The sequence below is a fragment of the Myxine glutinosa genome, chromosome 1 (genome assembly GCF_964187855.1).
Source record: "Myxine glutinosa chromosome 1, kmMyxGlut1.1, whole genome shotgun sequence".
NCBI lineage: Eukaryota > Metazoa > Chordata > Myxini > Myxiniformes > Myxinidae > Myxine > Myxine glutinosa.
This window is the reverse complement of record NC_136261.1, coordinates 26,341,305-26,363,741: the sequence shown is the minus strand read 5'-3', so window position 1 is coordinate 26,363,741 and position 22,437 is coordinate 26,341,305. Positions and strand designations below refer to the sequence as shown.

Here is a 22,437-nt window from a genome sequence, read left to right as displayed (position 1 = left end):
CATTGTCACATGGGTTCAGGGTATGGGGAGGATGCCCGTTCTCTTTATGCCAATATGTATAGTTTATTTGAGGCTCCCAGTGGGAGTGGGTATCAGAAGTCATAATAAAATACACCCATACTAGGGGAATTGATCTGCACATAGTGCTGGGAGAAATTGTCCCTTATGTAAGGGTGGGCTTTTTGTTGTTGTTGTTGTTGTTGTTGTCAGGGTGGCCTTTTTGCTAGTAAAGCTCAACTTACCAGTGGCACTGGCATAGAGTACACGGGCACCTGGTAGTTTTTCTTGCAACTTGAGCACCGCACAGCCTGTCTTGCTCGGACGTGCCGAGCCAGTAGGCCTCAGGTTCTTTGCTTTATGGCATTCATCCAACACAAGCTTGTGAGAGGCAGTCAAAGAAAACAAAACTGTGAATATTCTCATCTCCAATTCAGTTTTGAGGCAATTCCTTTTCGAGGGAGGTTGACATTACTTCTGGCACACTCTCTCAGCAAGAAATACAAATTGGTATAAGATACCCGTGTGTTGATGCTGCTGCTCAATGTAATCAAACAGGCTTTAACTACAAAGTGCTGTACGACCACCATGTGTGAATCCTGAGGGTCGCTCCAGTGTCTGCAACGGAAATACCAAAATCTAATCGACTTGTCCTTGTCACCTAACCAACTCGTCCACCAAATTTTGTCAAAACTCGTCCATAACTTTTTTTAATATCATGTTATATATCATTCATTCATTCATTCATGTTATATATCGCTTTTCGCCCAGTCTCTCAATGGTGAAGAATCACTTCAAAAATTAAATAATTCTCATATCCGAATCCATATTCAGATCTTCACCAAAATCGAATGTATTCGGTCTTGTCACTCACCCAACGTGTCCACCAAGTTTCGTCCAAATCCGTCAATAACTATTTGAGATATCCTGCTATATGTCGGTTTTGGCCCTATCTCCCAATGGTGAAGAATCACTTAAAATTAAATAATTCTCATATCCGAATCCATATTCAGATCTTCACCAAAATCGAATCAAATCGTTCTTGTCACTCACCCAACTTGTCGACCAAGTTTCATCCAAATCCGTCCATAACTATTTGAGATATCCTGCTATATGTCGGTTTTGGCCCTATCTCTCAAAGTTAAAGAATCACTTCAAAAATTAAATAATTCTCATATCCGAATCCATATTCAGATTTTCACCAAAGTCGTATGTATTCGGTCTTGTCACTCACCCAACGTGTCCACCAAGTTTCGTCCAAATCCGTCCATAATTATTTGAGATATCCTGCTATATGTCGGTTTTGGCCCTATCTCCCAATGGTGAAGAATCATTTAAAATTAAATAATTCTCATATCCGAATCCATATTCAGATCTTCACCAAAATCGAATCAAATCGTCCCTGTCACTCAACCAACCTGTCCACCAAGTTTCGTCCAAAATCCGTCCATAACTCCGTCCAAATCGTCTAACGTCCAAATCCGTCTTATGGTTAAACTGCCAAAATCAAGACTCTCTGCTCACCTTCACTCCTTCATTCCTCTTTTCTCTCGCCTCTGGAACAAACTCCCTCACTCTCTTCAATCCCACTCCTCCCTCCAGGTCTTTAAAACAGCTGTTCACCACCATCTCTTATCTTCCCCCATCCAAAACCTTGATCTTTTCTATCCCCGATAATTTCACTTTTTGAAATACCAACTTCTGTCCTGGAAGTCCTTGGTATCCTTGTGTTTTATACTTCTCCCACCCCCCCCCCCCCCCCTTCCCACGCCTCCACCCCCCAAGCCCTCTCCCTCCCACACATCTCCCTGCTCTTAAATGTTGTGTGCTCTCAAGTGTTCGCGTGCTTCCCATTCTCTTGTCTTCCGCTCCCTCTTTTGATATATTTTGTTTGTCTGGTTGATTTGTTTGTGAAGTAAATGTCAGCTCTTTCATGAGCCTCGATTCAGTATACAAAAAAAAAAAAAAAAAAAAAAAAAAAAAAAAACTATTTGAGATATCGTGCTATGTATCATTTTTGGCCCTATCTCTCAATGGTGAAGAATCACTTGAAATTTTTTACTAGCTGGATCCGGATCCGGATCTTCACCAAAATCTAATCATTTTGTCCGTGTCATATACCCTACCCCTCCGCCAAATTTAGTCCAAATCCGTCAACAACTTTTATGAGATACCTTCTTCACAAACAGACAGACAAACAGACGGGGGTGAAAACATAACCTCCATCCACCTTAGGTGGCTGAGGGAATAAAATAATATCAGCATGTATGGATGGAGCCAAAAAAAATGGAAATCAGTCAATTTGTCGGGCATGTATGTGTTTAAGACCTAATGTCTGGAGAAGGATACAACACCATCAAAGTATAGGCCACACCATTGCAGCAGCTGCTCCAAGCGTGTACGAGGAGGAATAATGGCTTGGGTGTTCCCAAGTACCGATGCAGTCCCTTGCTGGCTCTCTCCAATGAGTGCTGCGTATGTGAGGAAGAGCACACCTTCCGCCTGGGGTCTTTCCGTGTAGCGAAACTATGGGGATTTGATACAGATCAGGTACGGGAAATCTCCGTTATATATTTTATTGGCAAATAAAAACAACAAAATAACAAGCAACAAAAGTTAATGTTGTATTGTTTAAGTCGAGAAGTGAACAAGGAAAAATGAACCAAAACGTAAAAATGGGGTATAACAAGCAAATCTTTTCATATATTTGTTCACAAGTATGTCCTGAATGAAATTTAATAGGGTGCCATTTTGGCATTTTTGGGGCAAGTTTTTTAAATGTAAAAAACTAAATGTTAAACTAGAACGGCACTCAGTAGAGCGCATACTCCCGCCGTGGGTTTAGTACGTTTTGTTTAACATCCCCTCTCCCCAAAACAATAAATGAAAAAGAAAGTAGGCCCTAACTGTCAGAATTAATTTTGATATATCTCGGAATTAGAGGAGAAAAACATCATTTAAGAATAAGAATAAAAGCTTTAATGCAGTAAAACAGAAAAAATCTTTCTCAAAAAAATTTCCCAAAAAAATTCCTGGATCCGGAATAATATCCTGAGCTTCACCAAATTCTTCCTTATCCCAAGGGCAATCATCCCACCAACTTTCATCCAAATCCGTTTGGAACTTTTCCAGATATCTTGTTCACAAACACACGAACACACGAACACACACACACGGACGGACACGATCGAATGCGTTACTCCCTGGCCTGAAAATCGTTAAACGTTAAAAAGTTAATAAAGCTGAAAATCGCAGAGCCAGAACCAGAATTATTTATTTGGTCTGGGAAGCCCATGCGAGGTATCTTCTTCTTCAGGCTCTCACAACCCTGGGTGAATATGCGATCTTTTAAAAAAAAGTTGGAATTTTGCCAAATCTGCTTTATTCGTTTGTTAATATACCTCAGCCATTGACAAATCTGGAACTAAGTCTTTATAAGTTCATCGAATACTGACACCGCGAATGACATTCGTTGAGCTAAATATTGATATCTCTTCTGAGGTAAAAGAAAAAGAAAAAAAAACGTTTTGAAGCATTATACGTATCAAATGATACATTTTATGAAACGGGGAAACCTAATACACACTTTGGTGGTTCTAAAATGACACAATATGTTTTAATTAGAAAAAAAAAAATGACATTGAAGACGACGCTGCTAAAAAAATACACCGCTCTAACGCATAACCACGAGTTTAAACTACATTTACAACAAACATGAAAAGTATTTTCATAACACAATGTTAAATATAGAATATATAGAAGATAATGTTTAAAAAAATGAGCCTTATCTTCCAATGATAAAAAAATCCTTCAAAAAATTCCTGGATCGGGAATAATATCCTGAGCTTCACCAAAAACTAATCAATTCTTTCTTATCCCAAGGGCAATCGTCCCACCAACTTCCATCCAAATCCATCAGAACTTTTCCAGATATCTTGTTCATAAACACACGAACACACACACACACACACACACACACACACACACACACACACACACACACACACACACACACACACACACACACACACACACACACACACACGGACACGAGTGAATGCATTACTCCCTGGCGGGAGTAACTAAAAAACTAAAAGACTAAAAACTAAATGTTGTGAGACCGACGCCTTAGTGAAATCCTAACTTCCCAATAACTTTGTTAATAATGGACCAATTTGAATGATGTAAAGATGTTTTGATATGTTTTCTGACACAGCAACTGCATTGGAAACAATTTTGAGTTTCAAGGATGTCTGATTGTATCTTTTTGAAGAAAATATGCAAATTAATTATTTCTTTCTTGCATTTATGTATGATCCTTAAATTCAAATGTTTATAAAGTTACCATTCCATGGAATGATTTTTTAGCTCACCTGGAACAAAGTTCAGGGGAGCCTATGCGATGGTACGTCGTCCGTCCGTCCGTCAGTCCGTAAACACTTGAAACTTCTCCTTCGAAACCGCTGATGGGATTGCGACCAAATTTGGCACAAATGATATTTTTTGTGTTGTGACTAAAGTTTGTTCACGGTATTCCAGGCAAAAAAAAAAAAATCGGGGTTTAAGGGGGTTTACCGGGGGTCAAAGTGGATCCAGGTTTGACCCCCCAAAATAGGAATTAACTTTTTCCTCTGAAACTACACACACTATTTCGATGAAACTTGAACACAACCTTTACCACCCGTGATGTACCGAAGTTTGTTTACGGCATTAAGAAAATCAAAGTCTATGGGGGTTGACGGGGGGGTCAAAGTGGGTCCAGGTTTGACCCCCCAAAATAGGTGTTTGCTCTTTTCTCTGAAACTACAAACACAATTTTGATGAAACTTGACCACAACCTTCACCACCCATGATGTACCAAAGTTTGTTCACAGCATTAAAAAAGAATCTGCCCCTTTGGGGGTTTATGGTGAGGGGTTTCCCCCCAAAATAGGTATTTGCTTTCTTCTCAGAAACTACACACGCAATTTGGATGAAACTTGACAACAACCTTAATCACGCATGATTTACCAATGTTTGTTCAAGGCATTAGAAACATTGGAGTCTTTGGAGGTATATGGGGTTAGGGGAGGGAGGGTTGCCCCCAAAATAGGTATTTTTTGTTTGTTTGTTTAAAGTCTTAAGATTATGTTTGTATGACTCTACATGCTGCCCTGTCTTCTAGCAAACATTGAAATTGGTTTAAAATACCCTTAGTCGGTGCAGTATACTGTTTATTCTACGAGGTGAGCGCCGGGGGTATTGCCCCTATGTTTATATTCAATAAGTGCACTTGAATCTTCAGTTTACATCAGTTCTGTTTCATCAACATCGCTGCCATCATCGCTCACATCATCATCGTCTTGCTCGTTATGACTCATATTGGGATTGTGATGTGTGTCTTGTGCCATGCACTTACGGTATGATGTACAAGACACACCGCTTGCTTTTACAGGTGCAAGAATTTCGAGAACAGGCCTTGTCAGAAGAAAATCCACATGCAGCAACTTTGAGAATTCCCATCGGTGCCATTTCTGATACTCCCACAATTGGTTGAGGCGTGCCACCAACAATTTGCCATCCATAGTTTGTTATATCAAGGTCAGGTGGATCTTGGTCCTCAGCAGATTTCCACAAAGAGCATTGGAAATGAGCGCCTAGGTACTACAGCTGGTTCAGTTGGTGGCAACATCCAAATCTTCGGGCTGTCCTTTCTCTGGATAAATATTTGGTGCCGAAGTTCATCAAGAGTAATGTCACTTTTTGTGGAGCCGCAGAGCACGCTTAGCAAATGACGGCCAGCATCGATGACTTCCTCTTTGTCTGCCTCTGGGTTTCCAATGCAGTCTAAATTTAGATCATGTTTCATCATTATCTTGATCGCAGATGTTTTGCCTTTTCCAAAGGGGTAGCTAGTTGAGCTACCATTGCCACACAACAACTTGGTCAATTGTTTCTTGTTACTCGTGTTTCTCCCGATTGCATCTCTTGGAGGTAATTCCACGCCCAATGTGAGAGAGTAATCCGGGAAGACTTTCTCCTGTACGTCTGTTGCGTTCATTTGTCTTTGGCGATTGATCATCTTACTTGTCAAAGCCAACATATAATTCTGCATGTAGATCTTCGACTGCCCGCATAAATCTGCTATGTACCACATGTTGGCCATGAAACATTTTATATCATTTCATTTCAATCATATGTATTCACTTCTCGTTGATTGCAGTTGGCATCCACTATGGAAAGCTTATGCAGCAATGGTGCCTTTGATGACTTCCGAAGTTGCCCATAGTCTCCAAACAAAGATGAAGGCATAAGTGCCAATTCATACTAAAACACTTTTTTTTGTATACAAGATCGAGGCAATTGTAAGAGCCAACATTAATCACAAAAAAACAAACAAATGCACACATAAAACATAATAAAGGGAGTGGGAGACAAGATGGGGGGAGAGAGGGAAGCACACAAGTACACCAGCAGAGAACAGGGACAACAGGATATCTGTGGGAGGGAGTGGGCTTGGGGGACGGAGGCGTGGGAAAGGTGTGGGGAGTGGGGTTGGGAGAGGTAAAAAAAAAACACATGGACACTGCTAGGACTTCCAGTAAAGAAGTTGGTATTTCAAAAAAGTGGATCTGGGGTGAATTAACAGGGGTAGAAAAGATCAAGGTTTTGGATGGGGGAAGATAAGAGATGGTGGTGAACAGCTGTTTTAAAGACCTGGAGGGAGGAGCGGGATTGAAGAGAGTGAGGGAGTTTGTTCCAAAGGCGGGGAAAAAAGAGGAATGAAAGAGTGAAGGTGAGCAGAGAGTCTTGATTTTGGCAGTTTCACCAGAAGAGGGTTGCTGGCAGATCTTGTGCGACCTGTAGGAATATTAGGGGGACAAAGCACAGACAGAGCTGGGGGAGCTAGGCCAGAGAGGAGTCGGTAGAAGACAGAAAGACCACCAACCTGCCCGCGGTGAGTGAGTGAAAGGCCCTCGAAGTTAGCTTCATCACGGGAGATTCCAATGATCCTGAAAGCTATGGTTTCAACAGTGTGAAGACGAGCTAGGTGTGAGGCAGGAGCACCGGCCCAGAGGGGAGAACAGTATTCCATTGAGCTGCGGATGAAAGCCTTGTAGGTGGTGAGGAGCGCAGGTGTGCCAAGGAAGGACTTCGCACAACGGAGGATGCCCAGTCGGCGACTGGCTTTCGAGGCCAGCTTGGAAATGTGTTTTTTCCAGGAAAGATCATGGCAGATAGTGAGACCCAAAAGCTTGATTGACAGAACTTCTTGGAGAGGATTGTTGAGAAAGTAGATGGGAGGCTTGTCCAGTCGGTCTTTTCGGAGAGGCATAGTGAGAGTGTGAGATGTGCCAGGATTGAAAGACATGTTCCACTTGTTTGACCAGTCTGGGATTTTGTCCAGGTCTGCATGAAACTCCAACTCCAGCCTGAAAAGGAAGGGAAGATGAGAGAAATCCATTCAGGGGCACACGTTGACTACGACCAGAGAGGAAGTCCACAAGCCATGCGTGGAGATTTCCATGGATACCATAGGAGGAGAGTTTGGTGAGCAGAGCTCAGATGCAAAGCAAAACAGTGCCAGAGCAAAACAGTGCCAGAGAGTGCCAGAGCAGAGCAAAACAGTGCCAGACCATATCGAAGGCACGTGATATGTCAAGGGAGACAGCTCTGATTTCCTGTTTGGCATTGAGGACCTCCATCCGCCAGACCATATCGAAGGCACGTGATATGTCAAGGGAGACAGCTCTGATTTCCTGTTTGGCATTGAGGACCTCCATCCGTTGTTGAGACAGAAGAAGCAGGATGTCCAGAGGAGAATGACCTGGTCTGAATCGAAATTGGTGATCCGAGATCAAGCCATTGGAGAAAAGGAAGGATTTGATGTCAGATGCGATGATTGATTCCATGATCTTGCTGATTGGTCTGTAGTTGCAAGGATGTTTTTGCACATTTTTTGTGGAAAGCGGTGATGTTGGCTGATTTCCAAGCAGATGGCAGATGACCTTGAGCAAAAGAGAGGGTGAAGAGAACAGAGAGAGGGTGAGATAGAACGACAGAGCAGGATTTTAGGACCCGTGTGCTGATGCCGTATGGTCCAGTTGCAGAATCAGAGTCGAGGATTGACAGAAACTTCTCCAACTTGTCAGGAGAGAAGGACACAGATTCCAGGAGCAGCTGGGTTCGACTGGATAAGGTGGGTACAGAGAGAGATGTGTTTGGGATACAAGATTTTGAGGCAAACACAGAGTTGAGGCATTCGGCTTTTTCACGTGCGGAGTCAGCTGTACCCACACCCAGCCAGCTGGCATGATGACAGTTGAAGTCACCACATATGAGGAAGAGAGAGTTGGGATGAGTGGATATAAGTTGGTCCATGTTGTCAGACAGGGAGATGTAAATTCTGTCATCACCGTTTGGAGGACGTTTTTACCAATTCTATTTCTCTTTTCTGTTTACAGGACAAGCTTACGCCCACAGAGCTTTTCCATATCGTATACATTCTTTTCTCCTCCTTTGATACTCTTTTTCATTGTAGCCGCGGGGACAACTTCATGTTTAAGTGGTTTCTGAAATCTATCTGGAAGGCTTTTCCAGTAGTTGTAGCCATACACTCGCCTATATCCAATGCATTGTCAACATTCACTTCTCTATGTGCAGTGCAACCTGTGGTGATATTGACCAATTTATCAGTTTCGGGTTTCAGCAGATCAATATGCTTCTCCAATTCTAACCGAATTTTATTCCTGTCTTCTGCATCAACTGTCAGAAAAACAGGATTGGTGTTTCCAATGTATTTGCTATGTTAGAAAACATATAAAAACGTCTTTATATCAATACATTTGGTCCAGTATGAACAAAGTTGGAGGGAACTTAGGATTCCACTAAGGCGTCGGTTCAGCCTCTGCGAGGCTGAAAAGTTTGTGTTTTGTTTCCCAATGATAGTCCAGATGTGGATTCGGACCTGAACCAAAATCGAATTGGCTTGTTGTTGTGGCCTAACCAACTCATCCACCTAGTTTTGTCATAACTAGTCCACAACCTTTTGACATATGGTGCTATATATCGTTTTGACCCTATCACTCAATGGTGAAGAGTCGCTCAATATAATTCTCGTATCCGAAACCAGATCTTCACCAAAATCGAATCAATTCTTCTTCGTCACAGACTCAACCTGTCCACCAAATTTCGTCCAAATCAATCCACAACTCTGAGATATCCTGCTCACAGACAGACAGACAGGGATGAAAACATAACCTCTGTCCACCTTCAGTGGCGAAGGTTATAAAATGATATTTCCTGGACAATTTAAAGTACCTCACTCGTATAACTTTTTGAAAGCCCCAAGTAAATACAAGAACAGGGTAATTCTAGCATTTCTAACCAATAACTCTCAACATAAACTTAAAATTTTTTTCGAGTAACAATATCATTTCAGAATTTATTTGTCCAACCTTGCTGAGGCTGAAGATGGGAATATGAGCTGCCCCCACATCTCTCAGATCCCTCTCAGCATCGTAGAGAAGATCGTTGGATACACTAAGCCTGAAAGAAGGATGGGGTTTCAAATCTCAGTCTTGAAATCGCTAAAGTAGTCAATAGTCATGTAACACAAGCCATTTTGAATACATGTGGCTTGCGTCATCAGTGAGCATGCTAAGATCATGTCCCAACCTTTGAAAAATGTATTTTATTTTGCTTTTATTTGTTTCACTGATGTGCAGGGAAGCAAATATCAAAAAGTTGTGCTGAAAGGTAAAGGGTACCACCTTTAGTACCACCTTTAGATGCCATTTTTCCCCACAGAGCAGGGGTTGGCCTTTTTCAGGCACCGTGGTCCCCTTTTTGAAGCAATGTTTTATGGCCGGATGCCCTTCCTGCCGCCAACCCTGTTAGTCGCCTCTTGCGACGCACAGGGAACTACCAGTTGAGCTGGTACTCAATTTGCTGACCTCAGAAGGATGAGAGGCTGAGTCAACCCCCCTGGCGTTATTTCAGCGATCGACCGGGATTCGAACCGAGGATCCTAGGATCCCAAACCGGCACCCGAACCGCTAAGCCAACACCAGGCTTTGAAAGGTAAAGGGTGAAGGAAGGAAATAATGAGAGGGTAAGGGAACAATAACTACCTACCACAGAGCCTTACGCCGACCACGCAAAAAGTTCTCGAAGATGATAGCAGCTGCAGTTCGGCCTTTCCCAACACCTGCACCATCCCCGATGAGGAACCCGCCACGCTCCCCACCAGGAAGAACAACCTCGTGTCGCTTGGGAAGGAAAAAATGATGTCATATTAAATTGTGATGTGGTGTTCAGCATCATAGTACAGGTAACAAAGCCATAATTTGGGCATGCATTATAACCTACTAGCGGGGTCACCCGTGGGAATCCCACGGGCATGGATGTGTGTGACATTTCGACATATTGAGTTAGATGCTGCACATTCATTTTTACAAAATGGTTACTGGCAAGTCATCAGATCCAGAAATGGTGTAATGAACACAATTTATTTACGCGCAAGCACGAAAGCAAGACGGGCCGATTTCTGATTCCGACGGGCCGACGGCGAGACGGGCCGATTTGGAGCAAGAAAAAGAATGAGACGGGAGAAAAACGAGAGAAACGAGACGGGGAAAGCCGATTGGAGAGGCGAGTGAAGAGCGATTGGAGAGGCGAGTGAGGAGCGATTGGAGAGGAGAGTGAGGAGCGATTGGAGGGGAGTGTGAGGTGCGATTGGAGAGGAGTGTGAGGTGCGATTGGAGAGGAGTGTGAGGCGCGATTGGAGAGGAGTGTGAGGCACGATTGGAGAGGAGTGTGATGCGCGATTGGAGAGTTGTGTGGCACGATTGGAGAGGAGTGTGAGGCGCGATTGGAGAGGAGTGTGAGGCGCGATTGGAGAGGAGTGTGAGGCGCGATTGGAGAGGAGAGTGAGGCGCGATTGGAGAGGCGAGTGAGGCGCGATTGGAGGGGAGTGTGAGGCGCGATTGGAGAGGAGTGTGAGGCGCGATTGGAGAGGAGTGTGAGGCGCGATTGGAGAGAGGAAATCGCTCTTCACTCTTGGAGGAGGAGAGGCAATCGCTCTTCACTCGCCTCTCCAATCGGCTTTCCCCGTCTCGTTTCTCTCGTTTTTCCCCCGTCTCGTTCTTTTTCTTGCTCCAAATCGGCCCGTCTCGCCCGTCGGCCCGTCCGAATCGGAAATCGGCCCATCTTGCTTTCGTGCTTGCACGTAAATAAATTGTGTTCATTACACCATTTCTGGATCTGATGACTTGCCAGTAACCATTTTGTAAAAATGAATGTGCAGCATCTAACTCAATATGTCGAAATGTCACACACATCCATGCCAGTGGGATTCCCACGGGTGACCCCGCAAGTTTGCATTGACGTTCGTCGATGGACTCGTTCGCCCGTCTCATTCGCTTTCTTGCTACATCCTGTTCAAGTCTGCGTTCTTCATCGATCGTCTCATTCATTTTGGAAATAGAAGTTTCCACGCAGCGCATGAATTGTCACGATCCTCAAGAGGAATTTGTGTCGTAATCATCAAATGATAAATGGCAAGTAAATTATATTGTGGAAAATTAAAGATTTCAAATAAACCTATTTAAAGTGTGTGCGCACATAACTAATTAAAAAAAACGAAGAAATATCTCTCGGTAATTTCCTGAAACATATTTTACTTCCGGCTAATAATGTTGAATGAAATAAAAACGAAGAAATATATGTCGGCATCATTGTTGACGTTTTTGTGACGACTGTCATCAAACGAAAAAGTAATATATCTTAACGGAAAAGCAAAAGCGAATTTTTAATATATATCGACACGTTGCTGTCGGTGTCATGTTGGGCGGTGTATGATACACCATGACGCGATTTTTAAAAATATATCTCTGCATTTTCCCGCATGTGTGGAATGTTCTCAATTATTGCTGACACCGAGTCTAAAACCATCGATAAAAATGAAATCATATGGTGAGTTAGATTGGAGATAAAGGCGTGAGAGAGACTCAATGGCCTTGAACTTGAAGTTACAGGCCTTTGAGAATTCATTTCGTTCTATAAACGGCAACTTTCATCGGATTTTCTTCCCGTTTTTTTTCAACCGAGTCTAAAACTATGTTAGCGACTGTGAAAAATGAAATGATATATCGAATTTGATTTGAAATAAAACTGGGAGAGAGAGCAAGACACCACGGGCCTACAAAACAGGCCTCAAAGCTATGCGAGTTAATAAAATGGTGGATATTTTTTGTTTATAATTATATGAAGCCACTCCCAGAATGGGTGGAGCTATGGGTGGAGCTACTCTGCAAACCGAGTAAGCCACACCCCGGACAGACGCCCAACAGACAGACAGACAGACAGAATCATCTACGGCTATTATAATATAGATAGGTATGTGCACTCGCCTCTGAGGTGTTTAGCCTGGGTTCAAATCCTGACCCAGCTATAAACTGTCATCCTTGTGTTTCGGAGGAGGGCGAGACATCGATGGTGTGCACGACAGCATTATAACATCCCATGTGCCAGCATTCTTTGGTGGCCGTTAGAGATCACACGGTGCCCATCATGAATAATAGCCGAGCTATTGCCGGCACCATGGGCAAATTCCAAATACCTGCTTTAACCTACAAGGGGCACTGCATTAGTGGTGCAGCTGCTCCCACAGCAAATGATGCTACTTGCGATGTGCTGCATATGAAAGAAGACGAAGAAGAAAGAGAGCTATAAATCTACATTTTTCTTGCTACATCAACTGATTTCAGGAGGTGGAACGGAGTCTTCCCAGGACCCAAAGTATCCATCTCCTCTTCAGTAAAGGATCACGGTTCATGGACCAAGATGTTCATCTTTTTCAGAGTTTTGTTCCAAGTTCTCTTTTCAGGATCGTCACCGAACCCTGGATTGCTTCCAGTTGTAGTTCATTTGTGGTAATATTCCCAGGTATGGTTTATAACATCTCAGTGAGTTTCTTCTTCATCATTCCTGTTGCTGCAATTATCACCGGTACAATTTGATGCTCTTCAGCTTCCAAGATCTCTTGACCTCATTTTTGAGGTCCTGGTATTTGGTCATTTTCTTGATTTCTGCGTTTCGGCCAAAATCGCTGGGTACTGATATCTCAATCATCAATAATAATAATAATAATAATAATAATGCATTTATTTTTTATAGCACTTTTCAGGAAGCCCAAAGACGCTTTGACAGAGTGCAAAACATAATGCATAGCAAAACATAAAAACAATTGCAAAAAAAAGAAGAATCAATAGGGAAATATTCAAAGCACAAAGGATGGCAAAGCACAAAGGCATCAATGCCGTCTTTTCCTTTTTGTTCCTGAGTACAATGTCCGGACGCAATGCTTTGTTTTCTATGTTCACGCTCGATGGAATCATCAGGTCGTACGCGAGCATGATGTCCTCATTTTCAATGATTGCTCTTGGTTCGTGTTTCCATGAGTTTTCTGGAACTGAGATGTTTACATTTTTGTAGATATGCCAATGAATCACTTTGCATACTTTGTTGTGCCGTTGTGTGTAAAGTTGTTCTGATAATAGTTTTTTCCATCCCGAGAGCAGGTGACTTGTACTTTCTGGTTCTGTCTTGTAGAATCTACACTTGTCCATCTGGCTCAGTCCCACCATCTTTTAAATCCATTGGCGTGGTGTCCTTGATCTTGGGCATTTATTATGATTCGTTCACTGTCCCAGTTGAGCTGATCTCTTCTTAGGCATTCGAATAAGCCTTCTTTGTCTATCCCCACTCTGTCCAATTCTTTTTTTGTATTTTCCTGCTCTTTTGTCATTCTCCCAGTTGTTGGTGTATATTTCTTTATATTACTTCTGATATATTTATTTTGTCTTTTTTGCAATTGCTGGGGCTGTATTTGTTGCTCTTTCATTTTCCTGTGCAGAATCTTCTATTCGAAGAGTTTCTGTGTGTATTTCTATGTCTGTGTATGTATCTGTGTGTGTATTTGCTGTTTGCGTGTGTGTGTGTGAAATGAGCAAACTTTACATGACACCAAGACCATTCTCTTGACCCGAAGACCATTCTTACACAACCCCAGGAACGTGATATTGCCAGCAGGGCCTGATCTAATCCCATTGTTGCCTTTTAAATGATCATCAACGTAAGTGTTACTTTGAGCAATTCATTTTCATCATGTTGAACCCCAGCAGGATGCATTGTGAGATAAAGTGCATTTTAACGTCGATGGAATTAAGCCTCAGGGCTCGTGACACACACGTAATTGCTCATGCTTGCTGTGCTTGGACATGTGTGTTTACCATAATTGATAATGTGCAGTTTAATTTTATAATGTTTTCTGCATTTATGCCTTCAAGTTAACTCCCACTTCAAATAACTCCTACCATGCTAATGCTGGCCTGTATTTTTATTTATTTATCAAAGGGTGAGAATATAAATCCAAAAATGCACAAGTTAATTTCTAATTCCTCATAGATAAATCAAAGTCGAAGTGAAGTGAGCAATGATACACTATATAGCTGCGATCACAAAGCGATCACCATGGGTAAGCCTCCCCCTGCACCCACGATCCAATTATGCCCGTATGTTTTTTCGGACCGCTATATGACCATGACCTTCAACATTGAGAGACGGAGTGAAAATTAAGGAAACTTGTCCCCAATCTACAATCTATCTAGAAAACTCAACCTCATGAAAATCGGAGGAAAATTATTCAACTTATGATCAAAAAGGTGTTTTTTGTTAATTCGGTCACAATCCAAAGAAGTAGGTCAAGGACGCTAATCAGATATCAGATTCACTATCAGGTACACTATTATATTGCGAGAACTTCAGTTCAGGTACAATATTATGATGCAAAACCATCTTGGAAGGCCAAGTGGTCTTTGAGATTTCGCATTGGCAAAATTGAGCGATGACATTTTTTTTTTCCTTTTTGATCTGAGAGATGTGGGGGGCAGCTCATATTCCCATCTTCAGCCTCAGCAAGGGAATTTATATTTTTTCCCCTTTCTTATTTTTTTCAGACCCCAATTTGACGTTGGCCCTTAACTCAGAGGGGTATTATGTCGACCAAGCGTAAATGCAGCTTGCTCTAGTCTAGGATATCTAGAAAGGGCAATTTTGTTCTGATCGGACAAAGATTAGTTGAGCTATGATGAAAAATGTTAAAATATCTATAATTGGGTCATGACCTTAAAATTAGGTCAAGATCAAAAAGGTCCACCGGCACACTTTATATTCCCATTATTGATGCGAATTTTCATTCTGAAAGATCCAGCTGGCTTCGATCGACATGCAGCTCAGAAATTCGCAGTAAAAAAAGGGAAGAAAAAAGACCCCTAAATGGTGATTTAGGACTCCTGGCAGTATAAGAAACTCTGAGGTACCATTAAAAACTCGGGGTACTAATTGTAGAAAGAAATACTACAACAGGTATTATCCTCCCACTACGCTATATAGGATGATGAAGCCGCAAATCTGTTGCCAGTTCTCGTAAACTATGGTTTTCGCTGCAGAATCTTCTGACCTCTGGTTGGCTTCCCGACCGCACAAAGTACAAATTGGAATTACTACGGCTGAATGTTCGCAAAATTTTCTGATACGTCAACAATAGTTTATTGCTATTGTCTTGTCCAAAAGTTCGTCTTCACTGAAGGTAACAGTTCCACTCTCTCTTTCAGAGTATTCCATATTAGAGCTGGATTCCTTCAATGCTACATTATCGGAGAACCTCGTTGGGAATTTTTGCGGAAAAATGGAAAACCCACTATCACATTTGAAATCGATACAAGTTTTATGAATATCGATTTTAATGTAATGCTTTCAATCATTACTCCAACGAAAAAATAATTGGCAACGTGGCTACAAATTAACACTCATCAGTCATCAGTCACCTATTGTTACACATGTCATTTAAGTTCGGGTATTGCTAGTGGCATGCGACGTCTACCTGGCAGGCATAGATAACAGCTTCAAGCTGCAAACCAGACAAAGCCGTTTCAGAGGGCAGTGCAGGTTCGTAGGTGGGGTCTGGAGGTGCAACGCTGGCCAAAGTGCTGGTCTCAACCACAGAGTCAGGGTGCAAACCCCCTTGGTGAACTAGGAGGACAAATAAATGAAGGCACAGTCAGACAAACAGGTCTGGGCATGATTCTATCTGGAATATTTAGTTTAGGTAAGATCAATATGCTGTGAACAGTAACACGTATGGTACAATTCTGAAGAAAGGTTGAAGAGCCATTCAACAGAAATCGAGTACAAGTGTACTGCTACAATGCATGTCTGCACACTAGTGCACAAGCCGGACAGCAATCAGAAACCTGGGAAAATATGTTGTCTTTCATACATGATATTCATGAGATTGAGCAACCCGTTTTTACAGGCTGTTCAGCTTTAGGAAATTACTTCATTGCATGGCTATCATTTTGGTTATAAGGAGGGTTTGTGGTGTCAGTAAGGAAGTTTTGTGATGTCAGTAAGGAGATTTTGTGATGTCAGAAAGGAGATTTTGTGATGTCAGAAAGGATGGGGTTTTTTCTATACATAGTCGAGGCTCATGAAACAGTTAGTACACTGAATATATCAGGACATAACAGACAGAAACAGCACACAAAACACGCATGCATGGAGTGGATACAGAAGGAAACTCCATGGAGGTAAAAGTGGAAGGAGGAGTGATTTGGGTGGGTGGAGATAACGAGAGGAGAAGAGATCATGGTTTAGGATTGGGGACGATCTGAGGTTGTGGTGAAGAGCTCTCTTGAAGACCTGGGGGAAAGAGTGAGATTGAATTGGAGTTGAAGTCTATTCCACAGGCGGGAGAAAAGAGGAACAAATGAGTGGATGTGAGCAGTGATCCTGGATTTGGACTTGGGAAGTTTCACAAAGAGGGGAAGGGGGGGGGGGGGGGTAATGTGGACCATTTGAGCCCTGCAGAAATGTGGGGGAGAAGGGAGGGCTGGACAGAGCACTGAAAGAGCAGTGGGTGCAATACCATAAAGGAGACGGTAGAAGACAGAGACCACCGACTTCTGTGAGATGACGAAGTGGCCCATTGACTCAACTTCAGCAGGGGAGAGTCCAATGATCTTAAATGCCTTAGTTTGCACAGCGTCATGCTGAGCACTATGTGAGGCAGGGGAGCCAGCCCAGAGTTGAGCGCAGTACCCCATCAAACTGCGGCTGAAGGCCTTGTAGGTCGATAGGAGTTCAGGTGTGCCAAGGAACGGCATTGTACGCCAGAGGATGCTCAGTCGGCGGATGGCTTTGGAGGCCAACTTTGAAACGTGGTTTGCCCAAGACAGATCATGGCTGATAGTGAAACCGGAGAGTTTGAATAACTTAACTTCCTCAGGAGGATTGTAATGAATGTAGATAGGAGGGTTTGCCAGATGGTCCTTTCAGAGAGAGATGATGAGAGTGTAAGATTTGTCAGGATTGAAAGATATGTTCCAAGTGTTTGACCAGCTTGTGATTTTGTCAAGGTCTGAAGAGAGGGAAGAGGCTGCAGCCTGCCTGTTTGAAGGATGAAGGATGTCATGGCAGAGGGTGGAATCATCAGCAAATAGACAAAGAGAATTTTCCAGAGTCAGAGAGGTCACTGATTAAGACCAAGAAAAGGACTGGGCCCAGAACACTGTCTTGGGGCACACCAGCCTTGACAGGGAGAGAGGATGAAAGGATTCCATTGAGAGCCACACATTGGTTACGAGAGTAGAGGAAGTCTGTAAACCATGTGTGGAGTTGGCCTTAGATGCCATAGGCAGACAGTTTCGAGAGCATGATGGGATGCAAGACTGTATCAAAATCATGAGATACGTCCAAAGAGACGGCCTTGATTTCATGTCGGACATTGAGCGCCGCCATCCATTGTTGGGCGAGTAGAAGCAGCAGGTCCAAAGTGGAGTGACCAGCTCTGAATCCCAATTGGTGATTTGAGTTGAGGTTGCTGGGGAAAAGGAAAGATTTCATATCACCTGCAATGATGGATTCAATGACCTTGCTCATGACTTAAAGTAAGCTGAGAGGTCTGTGGTTAAGGGGATCAGTTTGCACCTTTTTAGGTAATGCAGTGATGTTGGCTGATTACTAAACAGATGGAAGATGACGTAGCGCAAGTGACAGGGTGAAAAGGGCAGAGAGGGGATGTGCAAGAGCAGCAGAGGGTTTTTTTTAAGGACATGTGAGATGATGTCGTTCGGTCCAGTCGCGGAGACAGTCAAGTGTTGAAATAACCTTCTCTACCTTCTCAGGTGCAAAAGACAAACAGTCAAGGAGCAGTTGGTAATGACAGGGAAGGATGGGTACCGAGAGTGAGGGATCGGCGACACAAGATTTGTAAACAAACACAGAATTGAGGCATTCGGCCTTCTCATGATCAAAGTCAGCTGTGGTGCCATTTGAAGTAAGGGAAGGGATGAAGGGGAGCATATTCCAGAGACAGACTTAAAAAGGTTCCACCATGTTTTAGAGAAGGGAGACTAGTTTGAAAGTTCATTCCTGAGGTTGGACAGATGTTGTTTTCTGGCTCTCCTGCGAGTGGACACACTTGTTGCGGACTTTGTAGAATGCACCAAAGTTGCCTTCGGTCAGATTAGCCTCCCAGGAAGAGAAGGCAAGTTGTTTCAGAGCAAATGCTTCACCAGAGGATTCAGTGTACCATAGGTGAGAAGGGTATGGTAATTACCTCTGCCACCAAAGGTGGATGGAGGTTATGTTTTCACCCCTGTCTGTCTGTCTGTTTGTCTGTCTGTCCGTTTGTGAACAAAGTATTTCAAAAAGTTGTGGACAGATTCGGATGAAATTTGGCAGAGATGTAGCGTATGTGACACGGACGAAATGATTAGATTTTGGTGAAGATCCGGATTCGGATACTAGAATTTTTAAAGTGATTCTTCACCATTGGGAGATAGGGCCAAAAACGATACATAGCAGGATATCTCAAAAAGTTATGGATGGATTTGAACGAAACTTGTTGGACCGGTTGGGTGTGCGACAAGGAAGAATCGATTCAATTTTGGTGAAGATCTGGATCCGGATCCAGCTAGTAGAATTTTAAAAGTAATTATTCACCATTGAGTGATATGGCCAACCAGGTGGAGGTATGCTCTCTACTGAGTGCCGTTCTAGTTGAAGATGAGATGGGATGAATCTGTACATGAGAAAGAGCAGGTTTCTGTGGAAGAATTCCCAGGCTGAGTCAGGGACAGTAGATATGGGAGACCAATCATGTAGTGAGATGGCTGCTTGCAGTTCCTGCCAATCTGCTGGAGTAAAATGCCAGTCTTGCTGGCATTGAAGCAGCTCTCTGAGAATTGCCAGAGAGATGTTGATTTTCACAACCACATGATCAGATGAACCAATTGGAGCAGATGACGACAGGAGACATTTGCTGGAAAGATAGTCATCAATAAGTCCAGAAGGGAGGATTTGCCATTGGGAAAAATCCGGGTTAGGAAGTTCACAGATTAAGTCAGTCCCATGGAGTCGCAGAAGTCCTTTTTGCTGAAGTGTCATGGCTGGTGAGAGAGGTACCAACACCTAGCCAAGTTGCATGGTGACAATATTGAAATCACCAAATATGAGGAAGATAGAGTTGGGATAAGTGGTTAAAGGTTTGTCTATGTTGTCTGAGAGAGATATATATGGAGTTGTCACTGTTTGGAGGATGGTACAACACACAGATGAACAAGAGGTGGGAACGGTGGGGAAGTCACAGCCAGAGGTACTCCTGTGGGTTGGGAGGTGTAACGTCAGTACAAGGGCAGTGAGAAATTGAGTTATTGATGTAAAGAGCAACTCCACCGCTGATGCGTGGTTCAGGCCGATAAAATAGGAGTAGACAGTAACCGGGGAGAGAAACTAAGGAGTCAGGGACGTCCCGTGGGAGGAAGGATTCTGTTAAACAGATGAGGTCTGGTGAATTGGCAGCAGCCTCGATTGAAAGATCTATCAGGTTAGAGCGGAGACATTGGACATTTGAGGTCCACACAGTTAGAGATAGTGGGGAGGAGGAGTTGGATGGGGGCGGGAAAGGGGGATGGGAAGGGCATTGGATGCAGGATGGGGAGAGGCCTTGAGGGGGGCAAAGTGAGGCTTTGAGGGGGAGTGAGATGTGGGGGAAGGTTTGATTTGGTGACGTATGGGAGGTTGGCGATCAAGTCTTTCCACGAAGACGTCCAAAACGTTCCACACTGTCGGAAAACGTACAGACATTGACAGGAAGGAAATTTGGATAATTTATTTCTACAATAAAATATGAGGATGTGTTGGCTTATTTAGAGTTGTGAGCCATTGGCTCATGATGCTTGGAACCAAAGTTCAAATCCCTTATGTATGCATCCATCTATAGTCTACTGTCCTTGGAATTCACTTGATGAGACACGAATGTCTACCAATGTAAATTGCCCTCCGTGTGATTGATGTACAACCTCCATTATGAGCCATGGATAGATGTAAACAAAATATAAAGAGTCATAAAGTTGCAAAGACATTTCAGGGCTAAGTTGCAGAAATTGATAATGTAACAATATCGAAAATGTACCAAATGTCGACTTTGAGGGAAGGTTGAAGAGATGACATTTAAAATATAAAAACAATCAGCCGAAAGGATGCACGGCCCCACCTTTGGCTGGTTTGTAGTCTGTATATGTCTCTGCTTGAACCAAGTCTTCACTTTCTTCCTCACTTTCATCTCGCTCTGAAGGCTAAATGTGCAAAACCCATAGAAAGTAGAAACAATTCTACATATATATATATATATGTATATATTAAACAATGTGAAATTTTCTCCAACGTATTCAAAACTGTTGGAGGAGGTTGTACATGTTACAGCTTCTCCATAAAACATAACAGCAGTAAATCGAGCCGAACGGTTTAGGTTATATATCCCACAGATAGGCCGGATCTGGATCCGGAGCTGACAGAAAATCGAATCGCTGGTTCTTGTCACCTAACCAACTCATACCCCAAGTTTTGTCATCACTGGTGCATAGCTTTTTGAGATATCCTGCTATATATCATTTTGTCCTTATCTCTCAATGGTGAAGAATCACTTAAAAAATTATCGTATCCGGATCTTCACCAAAATCTAATGAATTAGTCTGTTTCACACACCCAACCTGTCCACCAAGTTTCGTCCGAATCCATCCATACCTTTTCTCAAAGACAGACAAACAGACAGACAGGGTTGAAAATATAATCTCCGCCCACCTTCGTTGGCAGAGGTAAACATAATGCAGAACAGCCTGGGTTTGCATCTCAAAAAGGCTATAAACTGTCATCTCGGTGTTTTTCAGGCAAGCCGAGCTATCAATATGTGTGCTGTCCATTGGATGCAGGGGCGGATCCAGGAATTTCAAGACGGGGGGGGGGGGGGGGGGGTGCATGAAGCTATAGCGCTGGGGAGGGGGATAAAGAGGGGGTCTGGGGGGTCCTCCCCCAAGAATGTTTTAAAAATTGATCGTCAGAAACGGCATTTTGTGCGTTCTTGGAAGTTTCCGCAGTTCCTTGCGTTCTTCCCTGGTCCAACAGTTCAGCAGATTCGCACCCCCTGCACCCTCATCCTGGATCGAAGGGGGGGGTGCACACCCCTGCACCCCCCCCCCCTGGATCCGCCTCTGGGATGGACGTTCAACTGGGCCGTTCAACCATTAGTGGACGTTCAACCATTAGTGGACCTTAAAGATCCCTTTCAGAGGTGTGAGCGATGGCTGTCACCGTGAACAAATTAGACCTTCCTGTCCAAAAATGTAATAACGTCAGATATATAGACAGGAACTTATTTAATAAATGCCTTAAAGGTTATTAACAGAGTATTAAAAGCCATTGAATGGTCTTGAGAATTGGAGTAATTTGGAGTAAAATTGGAGTAAAACTCAGGCCAACTGGCATGGTCTTCAAGCAGCCATCAATCATCTGGACTGGTCTCCCATCTCTACCGCCTCTGACATCAACTCATCCTGGGAATTCTTTCAATGTAAATTGCTCTCTCTCATGCACAGATTTATACCATCTCGTCTTCAGTTGTCATACCCTTCCTCCCGTCCATGGTACACGGAATCTTGTGGTGAGGCTGTTGCCCTGAAACAACTTGCTTTCGTCTCCTGGAAAGCAAATCCAACGGAAGGAAATCTCATTTCCTTTCACAAAGCCCGAAACAACTGTGTGTCCACCCTCAGGAGAGCCAGGAAACAATATCTCACCATTCTCAAGACCGAACTCTCTTATCTGTCTCCCTCTTCCAAATCCTGGTGGCGTCTCGTCAAATCTGTTTCTGGTGTTTGTTCCCCCTCCATCCCCTCCCTCACCTCAAACGGCTTAACGGCTGACTCCGCACGTGAAAAAGCTGAATGCCTCAACTCTGTGTTTGCCTCTAAATCTTGTGTCCCAAACCCATCCCTCTCTGTACCCACCGTACCCAGTCGTACCCAGCTGCTCCTGGACTCTGTGTCCTTTCCTCCTGAC

General features: G+C 43.2%; 1 protein-coding gene across 7 annotated transcripts in view; it reads right to left on the bottom strand.

The window, feature by feature from the left end:
• Positions 1-22,437, bottom strand: part of SBNO2 (strawberry notch homolog 2) — a 170,943-nt gene that overhangs the window by 43,774 nt on the left and 104,732 nt on the right. For all 7 annotated transcript variants that reach the window (XM_068108571.2, XM_068108611.2, XM_068108581.2 and 4 more), the window contains 6 exons: positions 20,597-20,678; positions 15,923-16,071; positions 10,114-10,247; positions 9,435-9,525; positions 2,347-2,523; positions 243-378 (listed from right to left, as the gene is read on the bottom strand). In XM_068108571.2, coding sequence (XP_067964672.2) covers positions 243-378; positions 2,347-2,523; positions 9,435-9,525; positions 10,114-10,247; positions 15,923-16,071; positions 20,597-20,678 — 769 coding nt within the window. The remainder of the gene's footprint in view (positions 1-242; positions 379-2,346; positions 2,524-9,434; positions 9,526-10,113; positions 10,248-15,922; positions 16,072-20,596; positions 20,679-22,437) is intronic.